This window comes from Molothrus ater, chromosome 3 (assembly GCF_012460135.2).
Source record: "Molothrus ater isolate BHLD 08-10-18 breed brown headed cowbird chromosome 3, BPBGC_Mater_1.1, whole genome shotgun sequence".
NCBI classification, from domain to species: Eukaryota; Metazoa; Chordata; class Aves; order Passeriformes; family Icteridae; genus Molothrus; species Molothrus ater.
The window spans coordinates 36,511,347-36,532,789 of NC_050480.2; the positions used below are offsets into that span (position 1 = coordinate 36,511,347).

The window sequence follows — 21,443 nt, forward strand, 5'->3', positions numbered from 1 at the left end:
TTGTGAGTTACTGCAGTGCAGGTAAGCCTAGACTGGGCTGCTCTGCTTACCCATCCTTACTGGAGATTTCCTGCATCAATACACTGGAGATTAATATGGCCACTCTATTTCCATTACACACTCTGCTACTTCTCCCTTTGTTAAATGGAAACACCAGAGGAAAGCTTGCCAGAGACTCTCAAGGCCCCAAGAGTCCTTTCAAACAAAGGTCTAGACTCAGCTTGAAAAGCCAGGCAGCGCACAGCAGAATGGGTGTCTGGGGAACAGAATGCCACTCCTGCCCAGAGGTGACAGTCCCATGGCTGGGAGACATGAGGGCCAGCAGCACAAGGGTGGGCTGAACTGACCTCCGAATAGAAATATCCACTGAAAACCATGCATAAATGTGCTGCCCTGCATGTCCCACAGAGCAACATGGCAGAAGGGTGGCAGGAACAAAGGGTATAGTGAAAGCGTGGGGACAGATACATTTCTGACATCCAGAGCAGAAGGGATGCTGAGGTGAGATAGCAGCTCGGACCAAGTGAAGAGAGAGGGATCAACAGGGAGTATGACAAGAAATAGCATGTGGTTAAACACTGTGCTGTTCCTGAAAATCACCAGAGAAAGTGAAGTTCCTGTGCCTTTTGAACTACTATGCCTTTGAAAAAGGTGCCCAAAATAGGACATGTCTCACAGAACATTTGAAGAAGGACAGCAGAAAATTGCAAAGAATCCTACTTTGAGTCTAGGACAGGACAGATGAAGGCACAGAGACCCAAACACCATGCTCCCAATTAGACAAGCAGGCTCAAGCATAAGACATCACTCAGCACCAACATCAATTTAATTCTTCCCTCTTCAGGACAGGAACAGGGCAGATACTCCTGGAGTTACATCAGCAAGCGGAAAGAGGGCTAAGGAACAAACTGTGCTGGGAAATCCCAGCTAAACATGCAGGCAACAGAACCACTCTATTCAAGATAGCCCACACCTGGATGGGGGAAGAGTACAGCTCTTCTGAGTCACTGAGGTGTGACTCGCCTCTGCTGAGTCCACTCAGCTGCCCAAAACCTTAATGCAGAGGACAGGTCCAGGAAAACAAAACCAAGTTGTCTTCTTGCTGTTCTGTCCTGTTCTAACAGGCAGCAGGTTACTGTGGCCCTATGCAGCCCCAAAAGTAGTGAAGGAAGCAAGTCCAAGTCTGTAAAACTAGAGGGTCAATGCAATGGCTTTGGCTGTTGTGTTCAGTACAGCATTGGAAACCACTGGAATGTCTCGGGCAACTCTCTGGAAGGGCGGCATGTTGGGTCCTTCCAATGTGTCCAGGATACCTGGAGAACAGAAAAAAGGGGAGAGAGGCAAGAGTTAGTTCAGATGATAATAGACAGCACATTTCTTCTTGCTTTCCTCTCTGTCCAGGTAGGGGTTGAGGGTGGCAAGGCCCAGAACAGGCAAAGCACTTGCAGGCAATGGGAGGAGACATCTAGCCCCAAAGACTGAACAGGAGTAACGCTTCCATCCAGAGACCACAGGGTACATACACATCAGAGCTTGTGCTCAGGGCAGAAAAACTGCATGTTCCCAAAAGGAACACAGACCCTTTTGCTTTGAGAGTGTCAGATCCAGTCCCCTGCCATTTGACCTGAATGCAGGTACTGCCAGAGATGTTGCCCTGCTGAGGGAAGTTGATAAAATCCTGTTTCTACTTCATCCCAGCACAGATCTCGCTCTTAGACCAAGAGTCACTTTCATCCTGATATACACTTGCAGACTCACATCAGGAGCTGCAGCTGTGCTGCAATGTGGAATTTTTGTCACTGCAATGCACAGACCACGCTTGGCAGGAAATACACAGACCAATGCAATTGTCCTCAAGTCTCTGTCAATTACCCTCTTAAGACTGATAATCAGTTTTGGAGTGCTTTGAGGAAAATTGCTTGGAGTATATTCTATTCTATTTAATCCGCCAAAAAGCTGCAGATCAGAACCTTTGCCATAAGAACAGATTCAGGAAAGACAAGATTTATATCCAAAAGGACTTGTAATGCTATTAAGCTAATTATGAAGATTTATCAGAAATATCACAAATGGGTCTGGCTGCCTAAACTCATACAAGAGACTTGCAGAATTGCATATTTAGGGATATTTAGGGATCTGGAAACTCTCTAGAGATGGGGTGGGAGAAGATTTTTGCTTTGGTTTTTTTTTTTTTTTTTTCCAAGGAAGTTGAGACTTTGTTAGGAGAAAAGAAGAAGAGATAGAAGGAGGATGTGAACATGCATGGCCTGGTTAACAGTATCAGCTGGGGAAGATACAGCTTCTACTATCTGCTAGATAGTAGAAGATACAGAAAGATGTTAAACAAAGAAGGAAAAACACTTATAACACATTTCCTGATCAGAGAAAAGCAACCCGACTTCAACAATATTCAGGAAAGGCCTGGACATCTGCATGAAAGAACATCAGTGCTGTTACACTTCACTTGTGCAGAACTAATTAGGGTCCTGCCTCACAAATTGGGTCTTAAGTGCTAAAACTCAGTGCACAGTAACTACCCCAATGTTTACCTGCTGCCCTATTTGAACAGTTTCTTCTAAAAAGCTAGTGGTAGTGATTTTAGAGTTGGAAACTGGCACAGATGCCCTAAGGGCAGATTCAACTGTCCATCCTTTCTCTCAGAGAGAGAAAAAACAACTTCTCTTCCCCCAAATCTAACAGGATGTCTTTGTATCTCCCTTGCTTACCTTCTACCACCTTGTGATAAGCAAAGTGCAGATAGAGGAGGAAAAGCATATGCAGAGCAGCAAGAGTCCCACACAGGATGAGCCGCTGGGTATGTCCCACGGTGCGTGACACCAACACGGCAACCTAGGAGAGAGGAGGTGATCAGAGACAGGGCACCTGTACCTGAGCCTCTGGCACTGCAGTCAGGAACACATGGAAGAACAGGTCAGGCAGCGAGAATCTGCAGGAACACTGCACTAAGTCTTTTTTGCAGTTTTCACCAACAAATTTGGAGTAATTTGGCACTGTTTTGTGTAGGTGAAATGTGCCCAGTCTTGCCGAGAGTTCAGGATGCTCAGGCATGGCTCTCCACAGCAGCAAGGGCTGTAAGGGAGTAAACGAACCTCCTGTAGCTGTTAGAATGGGTGAGGATATTAATGGAAGCAGCACCTCCATACACCAGTGGCCAAATTATGCAGGAGCATAGTTTTCTCCACAGCAGTTTGCCTGGCTGTGAAATGAACCACCACACCACGGAACAGAAAGCAAATTCCACTTCCCTCCCTTTTTCTGTCCCAGGAAGAGGAGGACCCCAGGCTGCCTGTCCCTTACCATTCGTAGTGTAGAGAGTCCACCAACGACCAACCAGAAGATATAGAAGAGGGAGTGGAAGTGGATGTTATAGGTGACAAAGAGAGTGATGCAGTGTCCAAAAAGACCGTAGCCCTGACAAAACAAAAACGTCCATGTTACAAGCACCAGTCCCACACAAAGGGCCATTGATGAAGAGCAGAACAGCCTATTCCTGCAACACTTCACCATGGCAAAGCCTCACAAACCACTCATTCACTGCCCAACAGTCAACCAGAACAACAATGGCATCTCACACACAGATAATAGATCTGAAGGATTCACAGGCATGTCAGAGATTGCAACAAGGTGGGAAACAGAGGAAAGATCCTCCAATCCCAGAGAAACTGGAGTCTCCTGGCTTTTAACCACCAGGTTCTCAAATCAGGAAGTGCAAAGCAGGAGACCTGCACGAAGGAATTGCCTCTTTGTACTATTGCTGTGCCTGGGATGGGGCAGGTCAGAAGAACATCCTGGAATTCTGGGTTATTACAGTGCAGTTACCAGCAGTTACCAGCAGTTTACAAAGACTTTTCCTGGTCTTTGTGAAAAGCTTGTTCTGGAACACCATACAGCCAATGTGCATCAAAGGGTAGCTCCATGAGTACATACCAGCAGTGACAGCATCTGCACCATCGTGATTTGGGCATTGCACAGATATGCCAGGAAATACATGAAAGATGAGACGCCCAGCCAGTAACCGAAGCAGGTTCCAATGGCTGTGCCCATCAGTGTGCCTTCCCTCTGTGGAGACAGTATCAAGATGGGGAGAACAGTGACCTGCCAGCACCCAAATTAACCCCTGAGAGTCCCAGACACTTTGTCGGAATTATCAAATAGGTGGCCAGCAGCATTCAGGGGGGCCACAGGACCTACACTCCAAGCTCTCCCAGCAGCAGTGTCAAGAGTTTCTGGTACATCTTTCCTCCCACCCCCAAACCAACATCCTCAAATCAATCTGCTTTTCAGCAAGATGCTTATTCAGTTATAGAAGAGGTTCCTGTCCTTTCTAGTGTCAGTACAGCAACCCAGAGCCCAGTCAAACCAGCACTTATCACTGAAACTCGACGTACAATGATGGTGTCTGAGGTCTTCATTCCATGCAAAAGAATGGCCACCAGTGTGAAAACCAGCATGAGGGGTCCATACAGCTCGCCTGCAATCTTCTGCAGCAGGAGACAGGTGAGGGAAAGTTTGGTTAGAGCCTCTGAATATCATGGTCCCCACCACAGGCGATGTGAGAAGTGCACTGGATGGAGTTTATCACCTGAGGTTAGGTGACAGCACACTGAGGTTTGGAACAACCATGGAAAGGAGCTACAAACATTTTCAGGGAGAAGAACACCTAAGAAACTCAGTCCTTAATAATATGGATTATGGCAAGTTTTACAAGGTGCCTGTGGGACAGTCACTTGGCCATGGAGTCTGATTCAGCAAAAGGGAACTCACCTGTGGGAAATTAATCATCTTCACAGGAATCATGGACTCCAGCAGTCTGCCTCACAGGAAAACAGGGAATGACAACAGGAGCAGGAAGAACAACAGGATAGTTAACAAAATGCTTCATAAGTAAAAGATGCCATATACCCCTTACCAGTGCTTGCTATTGTGTTGACAGGCCTTGAGGGACAGAGGATTCTTTCTAAAGGGTGAGTCAAGGTCATTAAAGAAAGAAAACCTTACTGTCAGTGGGTTAACTTTGCTGAGAAGGGGCAGATTCAATGAAAATGTTTAGGAACCCACTCAGGGATGAGAGATCATTGACAGAACAGCAGGAAGGAAAGGTAACTTTCCTCAACAAGGCTCACAAAACTTTACCTTATTGAACACAACTGTGTTGCAAACCCAACAGAAGCCACATAAGGCAGCCAAGTAGAAAAAGAGCCCCTTCTCCTGCCCTGAGCAGCAATGCCAGGTGACAGGGCTGCCAGCCCAGCCATGGGACCTCACTAAGGCGAGCAGGACAACGCACAATGTGTTTGCCCATATGTGAGCCTTCCTGCAGGGCTGCCAGCCCTCTGCTGCTCGCTGGCTCGGAGCTGGCAGCCAGGCTCCTGCAGGCACGGAGCCGCTGCCTCCCCGCGCCGGGGCTGCCCACCTGGCTCGCACTTGGACGGGCTCCACATCGAAGTAGGGCCGGAGGATGTCGATGTTGGCGTAGAGGCTGAAGGCCCTGGAGGCTTGTCTCTTCCCCACCTGCCACATCTGCGGAGAGAAGGGAGCGGGCAGCGGCCGGGCGGGCAGGCAGGGGCCCCGGGGCCGGGGCCGGGCGGGGGACAGCACTCACCTGGTCAGCGACCTGCCGGCCCAGCTGCCCCCGCAGCCCCTTCATGCCCAGGAACTCCCCGTCCTCCTCCTCGCCGGCGCCCGCCTCGCCCTCCGCCTCCTCCTCCTCCTCCTCCTTCATGCGCTGGTGCATCTCCCCCATATCCTCGAAGCTGGAGCCCGATGTGTCGTCCATGTTCTCCATGTCGATGACAGCGGAGCCACCACCCTGCGCCGGGGCACACACGGTGTCAGCACCCGCTCGGCCCCGCCAGGCCCCGCCGCCGCCCCCGGCCCGGCCCCACCTGCATGTTGTCCTCGAAGCCGCCCCATTCGGCGGCGGGGGCACCGCTCCTGCCACCGCCCGCCGCCCCCGGCGCGGCCATGATGCCCGTCCCGGCCCCGCCGCGCTGGCCCGGATGGGCGGGAGCCGGATGTGACGGCGGCCGTGGAGCCGCGGGCAGGGCCGGGAGCGCCGCCCATCGCCCTCATGGCGGCCCGGCGGGCCACGGACGAGATGCGGGACCGCGTGGTGCTGGGCGAGTTCGGCGTCCGCAACGTGAGCGAGGCCGGCGGGGCGGGACGGGGGGCGGCCGGCGCCCGCAGCCCCTCACGGCCCCGCCTGTGCCCTGTTCTCGCAGGTCCACACCACCGACTTCCCCGGCAACTACCCCGGCTACGATGACGCCTGGGACCAGCGGCGCTTCGAGGAGGTGGGTGAGCAGAGCCGGCGGCCGGGGCTGCCTGTGGGTGTGCGGGGTCCGGCCCTGCGGCCGGGGCTGCCTGTGGGTGTGCGGGGTCGGGCCCTGCGGCCGGGGCTCTCTGTGGCTGTGCGGGGTCGGGCCTTGCGGGCGGCTGACCCGCGGTGCGCGGCTCCCGCAGGAGTTCCGCGTGGACGTGATCCGTGAGGAAGAGGACACCCTGGAGTTCGACATGGTGGGCATCGACGCCGCCATCGCCAACGCATTCCGCCGCATCCTGCTCGCCGAGGTACCCGTGCTCACCTGGGGGGTGCCCGCCTACGACTTGCTTGACAGGGAGCGTGGAATGTCCAGCCTTGCCAGCCCTGAGGACAGCTGCGGGTTTTGGAATGAAGCACACGTTCATTCCGCATGTGTGCCAGGAGCGCAAAGAGAATTAGGGCTTTAGCAGCATGGGCGATACCGCCTGCTGGTCCTGGGTGCTGTTGGTGGTGGCTGCGGGTCAGCCTTTTTCACACAGCTGTGTTGCCATCCCAACAGAAGCCACATAATGCTGCCAAGTAGTAAAAGGTTGAGGATGCCTCAAAGCCCTTTCTCCTGCCCTTCACCTCTTACGATTGATTGTGTGAAAAAACGGGGATGGGAGTTTGTGTGTAGATGGGGTATAAGGGTATATTGCATAGCCTGATTTGGCAGAAATACCACTCAAAATAGTCTGCATGGCAGTTACTTGTGGGAGGAGGAGAGACACTTGAGCTGGATAATCTCTTGGCATGTAGTTCAGCTATTGTCTTAGGCTGACTTGATCTCTTGTCTCCCTGAGGTGCCAACGATGGCTGTAGAGAAGGTCTTTGTGTACAACAACACATCCATTGTGCAGGATGAAATTCTGGCTCATCGGTTGGGCCTCATCCCTATCCGAGCTGACCCCCGGCTCTTTGAGTACAGAAACCAAGGTGAGAATCTTCAATAGAATAGAAATATTGAAGGTTTCTCTCCAAGTAGGAAATCAGGGTCGTGTAAACTGAGCAGAAGTGTGATTTCCTATGCTTCTTCCCAGGAGATCAAGAAGGCACTGAAATTGATACTCTGCAGTTTCAGCTGAAAATCAAATGCAAACGAAACCCTCAGGCTGCCAAGGAATCATCTGATCCCGATGAACTCTATTTCAATCATAAAGGTGAGATTGCTCCTAATAATAGGTGCTGTTTTTTCTTTTTGGTCTTGGAAGACAGGACTTGGGCTGTTTTCTCAGCCCTGTGTGCTCACAGGGAGAGTTGATTCCATTCTGCTAAACTTAATTTTTGCTATCTCCAGTCTTGTACAAGTGAGTGACCTGCTTTGAGGCAGCAGCTGGCTGATGCTTTTGGCTTCTCTTTGCAGTGTACAGTAAACACATGACATGGGTGCCCTTGGGGAATCAGACAGACCTTTTTCCAGATGCTGACTTCCGACCTGTTCACGATGACATCCTCATTGCACTGTTGCGACCCGGACAGGAAATAGATGTGCTTATGCACTGTGTCAAGGGAATAGGTGAGTCCTGGCTCCTGGGGCAGTGGGACAAGGAATGGGAGTGCTTGGGCACTGCAGTGTGATGGGGAAGGGTGGAGAACTGGCTTTTCCCCTGGAACTTTAGGCCCCAGCATCCTTGTTCCCTGAGGCCTGCTTTCATTCTTCACTCTTAACTCTTCATACAGGTAAGGATCATGCCAAGTTTTCTCCTGTGGCCACAGCCAGCTATCGACTGCTTCCTGACATTACTCTCCTGCAGCCTATTGAGGATGAGGCAGCTGAGACGTTGCAGAAGTGCTTTTCCCCTGGGGTCATTGAGATCCAGAATATCAATGGTACTTTTTTCCTGTGCTAAGTGCCTTGTTCCTTGCGAGCTTTAGTAGAGAGGATTGGAGTTTAGAGCCAAACTTAGCAGAGACAAAACCACATCATGATATTGCCTTGCTGATCAATGGTTCATGCTCTTCTGAGCCTGGTTTTATGGATGAGTGGCTGCCATGTGCACACGTGTTGGGTGATGAACAGGGATGTCCTGAAATAAATTGGATACCTGTCCACAGAGCTCTGCAGCTGCTGACTGCAGCTTCCAGTGCTGTTCAGTTGTGACACTGGGTAGTGAGCTTGCTAGTGAGCTGGAAAAGCAGCTGAGTGTGGAGAATTCTTGTGTCCTTCCAGGGGTGCATGTAGGCTTAGTGTTTGGGTTTTCCTGACAGGTTGGAGTTTCATGTTGGGTATATGCTAATTCTTGATATTGGTGTCTCCCAGCCTTTGGTGAGGGGGTAGTGCCTGTTTGAGGTAAGCATGTGCTGTATCCATAAGGTACCCACCTGCTGCAATTTTCCCATTTTGTTTCATCTTCCCTTTAGGAAAAAAGGTGGCAAGAGTAGCCAATGCACGTCTGGACACATTCAGCAGAGAAGTTTTCCGACACGAGGGTCTGAAAAACCTCGTGCGCCTGGCAAGAGTACGGAACCATTACATCTGTAAGTGCCCCGTTTTCCACAGAGTGCTGACATGGTTTGTGAGAACAAGCAGTGACTGGCCAGCATGTGTGGCTGGCTCTGTGCCTCTTCCCACCCTCAGCATCCAAACATTCAGAATGCGATGGGTAACTGCTTGCTTTGGGAATCTGGAAATTGAATCTGTTGGTGCTTCCTGCTGGCAAAGGTAGCTGCTTCTGGCTGTGAAGATCTGGCTTGTTGCTGTGAGGTGTAAGGGAAGGTGAGGGACAGCAGCATGGAGCCAGGTGCATGGAGGCTGAGGCGGCCTCATAGCTCTGCTGACTTGTGTCTGTGTCTCTGTGCAGTTTCTGTGGAGTCGACGGGTATCTTGCCTCCAGATGTGCTGGTGAGTGAAGCCATCAAGATCCTGATGGGAAAGTGTCAGCGTTTCCTCAATGAGCTGGACTCTGTGTCTATGGAGTGACCAGGCTGTAGCTGGGAAAGCAGAAACGTGAACTGCTGTTCTGGGCTTCCTGCACTTGCCTCCAGGGGAATTCCTCTTCCATAGGTAGGAGGCTTGTTAGGAGCTTGCCAGGAGTCCAAGGACTGTCTCTGGATTTTTCTATTGGTAATGAAACGCAGTGAGAAGATGCACTGAAATAAAGGTTTGTTTTTTTAAAAGCTGTCTCCTGTGCCATTCACAATTGTGAAACCATAATACATGGAGAAGAAAGTGGCAGCGTGTCTAAAGATGAGTAACAGCAGTGAGGAGGACTGATGGGCAGCATAGTAAAGCACTTCACAGCAGGTCAGTGCAGTTTAACGAGCTGCTAACAGAGCATGGCTTTTCGTGGGTGTTTCAGACCAGCTCGGGGATAGTTAATATGGCAGAGAAAAGGCTGTACTGTCAGAGGACTGGAACACCTCTCCTATGAAGAAACCGAGAGAGCTGGGATTGTTCAGCCTGGAGAACAAGAAAGCTCCAGGGAGAACCTATTCTGGCCTTTCAGTATATCAAGGGGGCATGGGGAAAGACTTTACCAGGGTCTGTACCGACAGGCTAAGGGCCAACAGTTTTGAACTTGAGAAGGTAGGCTTATATTGAACATGATATTTTTTACAATGAGGATAGAGGTAAGTTGTCACAGGTTGCCCAGAGCTGTGAATGCCCCATCCCTGGAAGTGTTTAAGGCCAGGTTAGATGGGGCATTGAGCAACATGGTTGAGTATTAAGAGTTGAAAATGTCTTGGAGTATTGGTCTGTCCCAGTTGCTGAAGTCAAAGCACACCATAGTGCTAGACCTCAGCAAGTAAGTAGAATGAAAGTTCTGTTTCCTTGGGGTAGAATTACTTAGAGTGTAAAGATCCTGTTAGGGTGAACATGCTGTAGGGAGGAGGTACACTTGGCATCCTGGCTCCAACCCCAACCTGTCCCATGCCATGCCACAGACCCAGGCATGCCTAAGGGTTTTGCTTTGACAGCACATACCCCTGAAGCTGTAAGCTGGGACCTAGAATTAAAATAAACTAGCAGTGACAAATAAATACTTTAAAAATGCAATTTCCCCCTCACCTAATTAAACTATATAGTCCAGAATGGTTCACCCCCTCCCTGACAGTGTACTAACCACCAGCAAAGGTGCCCCCTTTTTGGTAACTGGAATAAGGAATGCTGAGAAATCTCCAGGCAGGCAGTCTGGTCAGACCAGAGGCCTCAGATCTTATTGAAACAGATGAAAGAATAAAAATGAAACATGACACCATGTGTATGAAACTGGAATAGCTTTACTGACATTCAGGTGTAACACAACCAGTTCAGAGACAGCTTCGGATTTAAACATTCCTACAAAAAAGGTTTAAAATCCATTTTACAAAAACCCCTTGTGTCTAGCATGAAGTCACAGAATGTTAAAAATATCACAACACAATAAATACACCCAGCCTTTGCTAGAGCCAGGAGCCATGTTAGCTCAGAGGTTAAAAAAGTTTGAGGCTAGGAAGAAAGTGGAGGGTGCTGGTGGAACAGCAGGGGCAGGAGGGTGAGTGGATGGCCAAGGCCTGCTCTTCCTATCTGCACTCCCACACCTCCCAACACCAGCCTTTTTGTCCAGTCTGTCCATGTGGAGACATCACTTCTCCACCTACCACAGTTTATTACTTGTTCTGTCTCCTGGATGGCAAAACTGCCAGCTAGCTCTGGACAGACCCTCCTAGCTCCTGGGCTAATTCTAGGATAGATTGTGTAGTATTTGTCATGTAAGAAGAACCAGCTTTGCAGACTGGAGTGGCGTCATTAGAGTCCCACCACAATCTAAAACCCAATTTCTGACCTGGCTCCCCCTTGTAAACTGCAGTATCAAGCCCACCCCTCCTGCCCCACCATGTAATTCTCTGGGAAGTACCAAACTGGGTAAAAACAGGGCTACTGTCACCTCCACTGCAACAGGGCAAGGAGATCCCTTTTGGATTGCAGGTACTTCAGGCATTGGTCCAGATTTTATCTACCCTGTGCTGGCCAAGTTCTAGTCTACAGGGCATGGAAAAATGAAAAAAAAAAAATTAAGAAAAAAATATGTCCTGCTCCCCCTGAGAGATGTCCAAGAAAGGCTGGCACAAAGTAAAAGCCTTCCATTTGGCTCTGGGTAGAACAAGCTGTATGATCATATCTATACATACATATGTATATATATGACAGTGTCTGCCTCTTTCTAGAGAGCAGTTGCACCTTAGAAAGGCTGATCTCACAGGAGATCCTAGAGCACTGCTAGGCTTCCTGGCACGCAGCCCTCAGCCCAAGGCTCAGCATCCTGGAGCGAAACGGATTCAGCAGAATTGCAGTCCGCTAGGGACAAGTGCTGATAAGCATGACAGGAGTGTCCAACGTGTTCCCTACAAAGCCTGGCTACTAGCACCCAGAGGAAGATTAGATTAGGGTAGCCCCTTTTCACATGGCACACTACTCTGCCTTTTGCATTAATCCTAAACCCCAAGGGCTGAAGAGGTGGAGCAAGAGTGACCCGAGGCTACAAGATGACAGGCTTTACCCTGAAGAGGTCTATGGACTCAGCTCCCACCTTGCAGAGAAGCAGAGGTCTAAAGATGCTCATCCAATGGAGGGGAAGGAGTCACGGGAAGAGCTTAATATTGACTGGTTCAAATGCCACTGCAGGCCCCATCCCAGTGTATGGAAGAGAAGGGAACAGGACCCGTAAGGGGCTTTATTCAGACAATGCTTGTGGAGGCAGTGACAAGGAGAATCTAATGTGCTTACTATGAGGAGAGACAAATTAAAAGGTAGGGGAGGAGATGGTTGCAGCATCCCAGGCTCAGGGTTCAAAGAGTACATTGAAGCCCCCTCCATCCTCGTTTTCTAGCACATCTGTCTCCAGTGATGGCTTCACCTTTTTGAAGAGAGACGGAAGGTTTCGGATATGAACCTCCTTGCGGAACTGCTCCCCAATGGGCTTCTGCAGAGGACAGACAGGCAGGCATCAATCATTTCTGTCTTCATACCCCCACACAGCTCAGGGGCAGCTTGCTTGCACATCAGAGGCAGAGCCCAGGTTCTCAGTAATCCCTAGGCCCAGACCCTGTGCTTGCATTTTGAGGAATTTCAGGCCTGGCCTGAGGTAACCTTTAGAATACCAGCTCCCCAGCTTCTAATTCAATGTCAAAGGCTCTATCACCACCATCCTCACAGAAGTCCAATGTCCACCCAGCAGCTTCAACCAAACATTTTAACACTGTTTCCCCAGGCACCCTTGTGCAAGGTACCCATCTGCTGCCTCTCAGTGAGAGGCCATTGCTGGAGGGGCTGCTCAGGACCTCCAGGGTGAAGAGAACAAACACTAAGAACATGCTGCAACAGCCTCCTGGCTGGGAAGGGGGGTGGTTGATGAGAGGAGGCAGGCTGGCTACCCCATCACTTCTGCAGCATACAGCTGTGAAATATTCCTCCAGGATATCACCTACCCCAATGCAACCTGAGATGAGGCGCTTGAAGTGATCCTTCCGGCGCTTGTCTGCCACTTTTTGCAGTGTTGGGTTGAGAAGCTTTGAATCAAACTGCTCCAAAGAGTCCAGCTGGATGTCTGGGACCTGCTCCATCACTGCCTTCAGCTCCCCATAGCGAGGGCGCTGCATGGAGAAGTACCATTAACACAGCTCTGCCACAGTAACAGCCTGGCCCTCACTGGGGCCAGTAACTCCTCTGCCCCTACCCACTAGGCATGGGATCACTTTTCACCATTCCCCTCACATTCCTCAACCTCTCATTTGGATGAAGAACAGAATTTCTCACCAAGGCCTCGTAGATCTGGAAAGCCAAGTGGACAAGAGCTGCCATGCAGCCATCGTGCTGCCCATGTACCTGCAAGCCCTTGAGCACACTTGTGAAAAACCAGGACACAGCATCGGGAAGGAGGTTTCCTGGAAGCACCTGGGGAAGAAGCACTGTCAGCACTGAAGCAAGATACTGGTACATAACCACCTTTCTGCAACAGCTTGCTCTTCCTGAGGGAGAAGGTGCCCAGCGGTGAAGCAGCCACACTTCTCACAACATTGAGAGCTTTCTCTTCCAACCCTGCCAGAACTAATCCCTTCTTCCTCCCAGAGGTACCTGTTTGAGCAGTGGCCAGCAAAGCTGTGTTGTGGTTCTTTGGCAGGACAAGGTGTCCTTCCAGGACAGGGATGTGTAGGCAGTGATCAGCACTGCAGTGCAAACATCCTGAAAAGGAGTCAGAGAGGAAAATCGGTCAGAGGAACTATTTTCTACTTCCAGCATTCAAACCTGATGGGAGCCAAGAAGCAATCCAGAGAATGTGCAGGAGCTTCTGAGAATCCTGCATGTTACTGTTGCTCTAGCGAAAGGTGTTCACCCAGTGTGCACCATCAGAACCATGAGGGACCAGTGTTAAGTTAACCTGCTCCCTTCATCTCCCTGGGAAAGACCCTGGAGCACTCATGGACTCCCGTCAGCTGCTACTCTCAAGTCACTACAAAAGCTTCTACAAGAGCTTCTGAGGCATCCACAGCAGAGAGTACAGGAAAAAAAAAGCTGGATGAAAACTGGGCCCCAGGATGAAGGCAGAGCCAGGGAGCACCCTGAGGGCTGAATATCCAGGGCCTCTTCCCCAGAAGGGATGAAGCTCTGTAGCTGTGTGTTATAACTGGATCCCAACACATGTGCTTTGTGGCCTCTGCAAGGCCCTTAGAAACCATACATGTTCCTAACACTCCAGCAGCCTAGATCTCTGCAGCAGTGTCTGGCTGCAGAGCAGACAAGTGTGACAAAGAGTACAGAGAAAGGATGGTGGCAGTCAGAGCACACCCTCTTACCTCTTGCTTCATCAGACACTTGCCAAGCTCGGTGAGCTCTGCGTTGGCAGGGGGAGTCACCTCCGTGGCCATCGCCTCATCATCTGCAGAGCAAAGGCTGCACTGTGAATGTGGCCTCCAAAGGACTGAGGGGGACACAGGGAGGATGCAAGAACTAAGCTGGGAGCCAGGAGACAGCACACAGAATCAGTGTCCTGGCACAGCTTACCCAGGACATCTCTTTTCACACAAAAAGCACCCACCCTTGGTGGGGCAGGAGGGGCATGCAATTGGCTACCTTCAGCTCTTGGGAAAGTGTTCACATCCCCCTCTGCTCCTCAGCCCACTTCTCAGAACCTTAAGAACCAGCTGCTCCAATATGGCACCTGTGAACCCTGCAGCACATTCCTTTCAAGGCTAGACTGGGTTTTTCTATGGCTCCCAGGCATGCTGGGCAGGACAGAGCTGAAGGCTTCTTTCCAAGCCTATACCCCTGATGCAAAACTTCCAGCATCATCCCAGCCTCCCGCTCAAGAAACAGGAAAGGAACAGTGTTGGTGTACACCAAGGGCAGGAAAGGCAAAGGTAGGCATTTACTTACCATCTCCATCTACAGCAGCAGTAGTGTTCTGTTCAACACCTTTCTTAGAAACACAGCAAACAGCTGCAAAAACAGTTGCAGGTCAGAGGAGCAGAAAAGGGAAGATGCTACTGCAGAACATGCAGAGATTATCCTACAGACTCTGATGGGCTCACAGCTGCTTCAAGCTCCCCCAGCTCTTACAGGTAATCTGAAGAATCAGAAACCCCAGTATAAAAGCTCAATACTGCACTACCTGGAAGGCTGTAACACCCCACCCACAGTACCTCCCCACAGTGGGAGGGCTTGCTTCCTACTACTGAGAACCAGGAATGTGCAAAACCATCTGAAACCCATAACCCAAGAAGAACACTGACTTAAAGCAAAAAGGCCAGTCAAGAAAGGAGACAGAAGATTGAGATCTGTAATCTCCATGGAATCAATTTCCCCAGCCTTCCTGTACAAAGCCATGCTGACACAAAAATTCTGTTGGAGAAGGGGAACAGAAGGAAGACTGCTTTGGGGGACAGACTCCTCCCTTACACCTGGTTAGACACATGGCAACTGCCAGCAACAAAACTGCTCTACACTTGGCTTGTCCACAAATCCATGTCCCATACAGGGTTCCAAAGCACAGAATGGGAGAACCCAATTCTCTGCAGGACTGGATTCCTACAGTAATGTTGCCAAAACCATGGAGCCCTAAAAGCTAAAAAATGGAAGATTATATCTTCTGAGGTTTTCAATTATCTAAAACTAGGTTTTAGCAAAGATTTTGGCAGGGCTGTATCACATCTGCATTCTCATGGTTATTTTACATTCTACTGATGGTTCTAATTAAGTTTACTGCACATTAGGAATTCCTGTTGTCCACTCCAGGGAAAACTTCCCAAGTATCTCAGGAGACTTAATCTGATTTCACTTACTGGCAAGATCCATGACTTCTCGAGTCAGCAGCCTGACCAGCTGTTCCTCAAGCATCTCCTGAGACTCAGGGTTGTCATCTGCAGCATCATCCTCACTGAGGAGAACAGGTTTTAGTTTGACAGGAGCCCATGTCTTTAAGTACCCCTCCACCCTAACACAGGGAAGGGGTCACCAGTGTGTCTTCCAGCCCTTGCTAGCAGGGCTGCCCCTGGGCAAAGGGCCACATAAAAGACCCCATTTCCCTCTTTGTACCAAGGGATAGAAGCTTACCAGAGCATGCTTCGCTGGTTGATCACCTGCCATTTCTGGGACAACCTCTGTTTAAGACAGAAGGAAAGATTAAATCTGGACACAATGCAAAGAGACCCAAGCAATATCTGCTGGCAGAAGCACAAGAGCTTTAAATGTCATTTTGAATGGCAGGAGAACTGGTACCAAATGTGCTGGAATGTGGATGAGCTGTCATGAAAATGAGAGGACATGCAAAAAAACCCCATAAACAAACCCAAAAACTATCAGGGCTGCAGGTTGAGGAGTTCATTCCACAGGTTTGAACTGACAGCATGGGATGCTGTGCAACAGCCAGGGCTCAATACACTTTAAAGGCCCCTCTAAACATCATCAAAATCATTAAGCATCAAAGCTCTGTCCTCGTCTCTGCTGGCTCTGTAGAGACAGACATTCCCACATGTTGCTGCCAGCTGCTACAGGAGTCAGGGCTGCCAAGGAACAGGCACTGAACAAGCTATTTCTTACCATGTGCAGATAGGTGAAGAGTGGTCCCAGCATGGGGCAGACAAGGGTTTCGTAGTATTCTGCAGGGCAGGAAAGTACCAAGGGCTTCACAAACACACCTGCACAGACCAGTTAAGGAAGAGATCCAACACAGCCAGCTGTGCCCAAGGCAGCCCATTCCACTGGGAGGCCAAGGGACAGGCACTTGGAAGCCCACCTTCTCACAGCCCTGAATTAACAAGTGGCTTCTCTAAACAGCAAGAACATCAGTTATTCAGCTCTTTCCCTGAGAGTTCAGCTGAGAAAGTTAAAGGTGCTTAGCCCCCACTTCCCAGATGAAATGTCCAGCCCTGGAAAGCAGGTTGGGAAACCCACATGATCTCCCAGAGAAGCACATCCTAATGTCAAGCTCCTCACTATCCAAGCCTCCTTGCCCCTCAGAAGGCACTGCTCACCTCTCACAGTGCCTCCAGAACCACACAAATCCTTGGCATTTATTCTGACCCCACACACTGCTCATTCCGCTCACACAGAGGTGTGCCCTCCTAGCATCACACCTCACCCACACCAGGTGTATCCCTGTTTGTTTGCCTCCTCAATCACCCTTCTCTCTCTTGGCCATACTGAAAACAATGCAGGGTTTAAATTTATGTCTTCAGAGCCTCCCAAGCTGACCTGAGACAGTGATGGAAGGATACGGAGCATGGGCCGCAGTCTGTAATCAGGAATGTTGTTGAGGTTGTTGAAAGCAGAGCTGAGGAGCTGGGTGGCAAGACCCTCAACAGTGTAGAAATCCTGTTGCATGGAGGGGCCTGCATTTCCCAGGATGTGAAAACTTCAACAAAAAACAAGCTAGTTACTCGTCTGCCAGATAACAAGTACCCTGTCTCTGATCTGCAAAGGCTACAAGTACTATCATCTTGAGACTACACAGTTGTCACATTCCTAAACAAATACTACAGAGGAATTTCAGCACAGCATATCTTTTTCTGGGATGCCTGCAGAGGGACAATGAATTAAGCATTTAAGTACTACAAGGTGCTTTCAAGTGCTGATGTACCCTGACACATAATGAGGAGTGGCAAAAGAGACAAACTAGATCAGGATATCAGGTAAGCGCTCCAATCTGACTACCTAACTGCAGAAGAGCTAAAAGCAGATCACCATTTTGAGGTACTTTTTCCAGACTGTTCCATGTCTGTGTGGCAGGTTACAACCACTGTATATATGCCCCCACTGCCGCTTGTACTTGAGTATTGCAAGATACAGCTCACATCAAAGGTCTACTCTAAAGGAAGCTAGGACCCCACAACAACCTGCTGCTCTGGCTGTGCAGTGCTGCATTGTGCTGAGATGTGGTGCTCTTACCAGTTGTCATAGAGGGTACAAAAGAAGCCCTGCATCCTTTCTAAGACTGTTTTGTAAACAGGAGAGTCATAAAGCTCCAACAAAGGCTGAGGGAGACCTGTGGGAAGGAATAAGCTTCAGTTACATTGATGAGAGAGCACGGTGCACCTTCAGAGCATGATGGGCAGGCCCCAGCCAGCTTGGCAACAGCAAGGGAAGCTCTTGGCAAGAGCCAAATACGAAGTGGTGCAGCAACCCTGGGGCAGAAAAATCAGAGGTCAGCCAGGTTCAGGATGGTTGCACCCAGAGCAGAGGTGTTTCCACTGAGGTTGTTGCAGCTGCCTTGTTTCTCTGAAGTAGAACTTACTTGAGCTGTCAGAACCCAGTCAGCAGCAAAGCTGACAGTTGTTGCAGCTCCTCTAATAGTTCATCTCTCCAGGTTTGTATTCTTTGCCAGAATACATGCTACTGTTGAACTATGATATTAAAAAGTTGAGAGCAGAGATCATGGCCCAGCTGCTTTATGTGCAGGGGCCACCCACTTCTGCTTGGCTGCAAAGGTTCTGTGTTCACAAGCTCAAATCTGTTTTAAGAAGGCTCCAAAGGCCTCTTTCTAATATGCTGTCTAGAAAGAAACAAATGCCAGGGCCACACTGCACAATTTGGCTCTTGCCCTCCAGGACAGGTCTCTGCAGCAGCACTCAGGACTCCTTCTCAGCAATAATTCTGCTCAAAGGCAGACAATTACAGCACCCTCCAGCCTCTGCAGCCTGAAATGCCATGTTGCAGAGACCACCATCACCCCACAGATGGGATAAGCAGTTTGGTAGTGTACCCTATAATGCATGCAGAAGAAACCAATGTGTCTGAGACCAGTAACTTATTTATATCTTGGTTTCAGCTGGTTCAAATCATAGCTGAGCTGCAAATACTATGAAGAAGCTCCAGCCCTATTTCACTTCCACTGTTATGGACAGATCACTAACTCAAATATCTCTAAAAATCTGCCCACACATTCCTCCTGAAGAGAAACCTCTTACCTAGAATGGCATTCTTCTCCACCTCCAGCATGTCCAAGGCCTTTGCAAATGTATCCCCCAGCCTGGCCACCATCTCTGGCGTGTAGAGGCTGTTGTGAGTCCTGAAACAGAAGAGCACTTGGTTTATACTCATGTAAATCAACCCCTTTTTGCCCTTGACAGTGGAATCCTCTCCTTCAGCTTGTGGACAGCTCTTCTGAGGCAGATGATGAGGAAGGTGAGACCACGCACATGTGCATGGGATCCCCCTTCCCCACCTGCAAAAATATTGGGAAAGCTGACCCAACAGAGACATGGAGTGACACCACCTCATGTCCTGAATCTCCTGGCTGCCCCTTCCACTTATTTCAGTTCATCCCACCCCTTGCAAGCACCTGCAGCAAAAACTCCCAGCAATTCTCCAGATGATGCTGAGAACAACTTATTAGCTTGGCCAAAGGGATCCAAGAATGTATTTTTAAAACTGACAAGACATGGATTCTGTCATCTCAAAAGGTCTTCTGCACCTAAGGCCCCTGCAGAGGGACGGGGTTGCTTCAGCTCCAAAATACACACACTGCCCCTCAGGGATGGGTCACAGCCCCCAGAATGGCAGGTGGCATTGGAGAGACTCTAGTGAGACCATCAGTCTGATGAGATGTTACTCATGGCAGGCACACCTGCCCCCTGGACAACACATCCAGCTGGGAACAGTTCCAAATCATAGCAAGTGGCCACTGTCAGCTGTCTGCAAGGGCCACCAATTCAGCCATGGGTGGCTGCTTCTTGCCATCCAGGCCAAAATGGGTCCCCTCTCTCAGCCAGGGTACTGACACTCAGAGCTGGACTTGGCAGGGGTGTCTCTCTCACCTACCTCTCTCCTTTGAGATCTCAGACCTCCACTCTGGGTGTCGGCAGCTGCACACAGCACAAATCCTGCAGCCTCCTCCAAAACTGCAATGCCATTGTACCTGCTGCTAGAGGTGATCAAGGGCAACTCAGTATCTCCCCCTCAGCAGCGTTTCCCAAAGCAGGGGGTACATGGGAATGGCTGGGGGAAGGGAGGGTGGACAGACCTCAGGATGTTCTCCAGTCTCAGCTTTCACTCATGTAGTAATTGTTGGGTTTTGGGGTTTTTTCTAAAGGTCTACGTTCATCATTCTGGCAACTGTGATGCAGTGATGTCTGCCTGCCTTTGCAGAAAGCTCCAAAACCACAACTAGCCTGTTTCTCTCTGCAAGTGTTAAATACTCCCCTGCTCACTGCACATGAGGAAGGCAAGTATGTGAACTTCATGAGAAAGAGCTATAGAAATGACTTCTTAATGACTCTCATTCTGGGCTGGATCTTATACCATGCAACAGGCCTCAAAGGGGCACAAGCTGATTCTGCTTTGCCAAGAAGGGCTAGGGAACAGCCCAGCTTCCACACTGGTTAATGCTGCCCCACTGACTCAAAAAGCTGTACATTTCTGCTTGAGGCTATCCTGAAACCTAGCCACTAAAATAATCTCTTGTATGTCTCCTGTCCACTCCATGTCAGTGTTGGCTTTGCCTCATGCTGGGCAGAAGGCCAGTGGGGCAAATGCAGGGACTGCAATTGCAAAGGTGAACCCTGAAATCACAGAGCACTAACTCCAGCAGGACAGGCCAGACAGCCATATCCTGGAGGTCATGGTCCTTAGCTGTTTCAGAGTCCTTGGAGCGTTTTCTTAAGTCGGAGAGTTGGGAGGCAGATGTCCACTTACAGGGCAAGCTCTCTTAATACTTTAGCAAGTTCCCAGTAGGAATGGAGAGAAAATGGCCAACCACCCACTCCCTATGGGAGTTAAAAAGGCATCCAACAGCCCTCATGTATGATGATGTAGCCCCTAGGCATGTTCCAGCTGAGACTTATCAGCACTCCTGGGCACCCCACACACAGGAAAACAAACTAATTTCAAGAGACATTTATGCTTTAAAAAAGACAAGCAAAGGATATGGCAGGACTTGGGGAATTTTCAGTGATGGTGTCACAGCTCTGCTAGAAAGAGTATCTGATGCCTGGAGAGAACAGCTTGTAAACCAGAAGATGAGTCCTTTAGGACAGTCCATGATTGAAGAATCTTTTTCCAAAGTTGTCTACAATGAAAATGCCTACAGCATCCATGTCTACCCAAGAATTCTTTTACCAGCATTAATGCTTTAGCAAAGTCAGCATTTCATCATCAGGAGTTCCAAAAAAGCCTTTGTCTAAGTAAAGCATTTGCTGAGCCTGAGCACCTAATTTGCAACAAAACATGACCAAAATCCCAGCACAATAAAGGCTCTGCACCAATCAGGTCATGCAGCTACTGACTGCAGAAATACACCAAGGTGGCTGAAAATCATGATTTGGGTTTAAATTCAGGAGTGAACATTTTAAGCCAGAAGCTAGAAAACACCTAAATGAAATGAGGTGCCACAGAGGACAGGAGAATCATTACTCTGAAAACTGCAAGCAGTGATTAATAAAGCAACCTCAAAATTAATTCATTTAACACAGCTACCAACACAGATACAAATACAGGTAGGCACAATAAGATGCCACTCAAAGCTACTTCATTATTCCATTACCTGGACTACCTCGTTCTTCTCATTTGATCTCACCCATGACCTCCCTTCAGGCTACTTACCACCCTGGCAAAGGCCCAATGGCTTAACAGCTTCACTGCCTCTGTCTGCTAACACAGCAGCAGAATGCCACACACTACCCAGAGAGCACCTGCTCAGCCTGGAAACCC

The 21,443-nt window shown here is 49.6% G+C and overlaps 3 protein-coding genes across 6 annotated transcripts in view; 1 reads left to right on the plus strand and 2 right to left on the minus strand.

The window, feature by feature from the left end:
- Positions 1-808: 808 nt before the first annotated feature.
- On the minus strand, positions 809-6,012 carry YIPF3 (Yip1 domain family member 3). Its single transcript, XM_036380713.2, has 9 exons — positions 5,907-6,012; positions 5,624-5,830; positions 5,435-5,541; positions 4,786-4,831; positions 4,410-4,502; positions 3,949-4,080; positions 3,319-3,432; positions 2,727-2,850; positions 809-1,313 (listed from the first exon to the last, which is right to left on the minus strand). Exons 1-9 carry the CDS (start codon positions 5,985-5,987, stop codon positions 1,192-1,194), a joined length of 1,026 nt encoding a protein of 341 aa, XP_036236606.1. The 5' UTR covers positions 5,988-6,012; the 3' UTR covers positions 809-1,191.
- A 60-nt stretch (positions 6,013-6,072) lies between these two features.
- On the plus strand, positions 6,073-9,439 carry POLR1C (RNA polymerase I and III subunit C). Its single transcript, XM_036381374.2, has 9 exons — positions 6,073-6,160; positions 6,243-6,314; positions 6,484-6,591; positions 7,126-7,258; positions 7,363-7,482; positions 7,686-7,838; positions 8,003-8,152; positions 8,684-8,800; positions 9,124-9,439. The coding sequence occupies exons 1-9, from the start codon at positions 6,092-6,094 to the stop codon at positions 9,240-9,242; spliced, it is 1,041 nt and encodes a 346-aa protein (XP_036237267.1). The 5' UTR covers positions 6,073-6,091; the 3' UTR covers positions 9,243-9,439.
- Positions 9,440-10,523: 1,084 nt separating this feature from the next.
- The window catches only part of XPO5 (exportin 5), a 29,450-nt gene continuing 18,530 nt past the window's right edge, over positions 10,524-21,443 (minus strand). For all 4 annotated transcript variants that reach the window (XM_036379608.1, XM_036379607.2, XM_036379605.1 and 1 more), the window contains 12 exons: positions 18,704-18,804; positions 17,685-17,781; positions 17,015-17,151; positions 16,338-16,435; positions 15,852-15,898; positions 15,581-15,675; positions 14,676-14,738; positions 14,096-14,178; positions 13,377-13,484; positions 13,059-13,196; positions 12,731-12,895; positions 10,524-12,225 (listed from right to left, as the gene is read on the minus strand). In XM_036379608.1, coding sequence (XP_036235501.1) covers positions 12,085-12,225; positions 12,731-12,895; positions 13,059-13,196; positions 13,377-13,484; positions 14,096-14,178; positions 14,676-14,738; positions 15,581-15,675; positions 15,852-15,898; positions 16,338-16,435; positions 17,015-17,151; positions 17,685-17,781; positions 18,704-18,804 — 1,273 coding nt within the window. In that variant the 3' untranslated portion in view covers positions 10,524-12,084. The remainder of the gene's footprint in view (positions 12,226-12,730; positions 12,896-13,058; positions 13,197-13,376; positions 13,485-14,095; positions 14,179-14,675; positions 14,739-15,580; positions 15,676-15,851; positions 15,899-16,337; positions 16,436-17,014; positions 17,152-17,684; positions 17,782-18,703; positions 18,805-21,443) is intronic.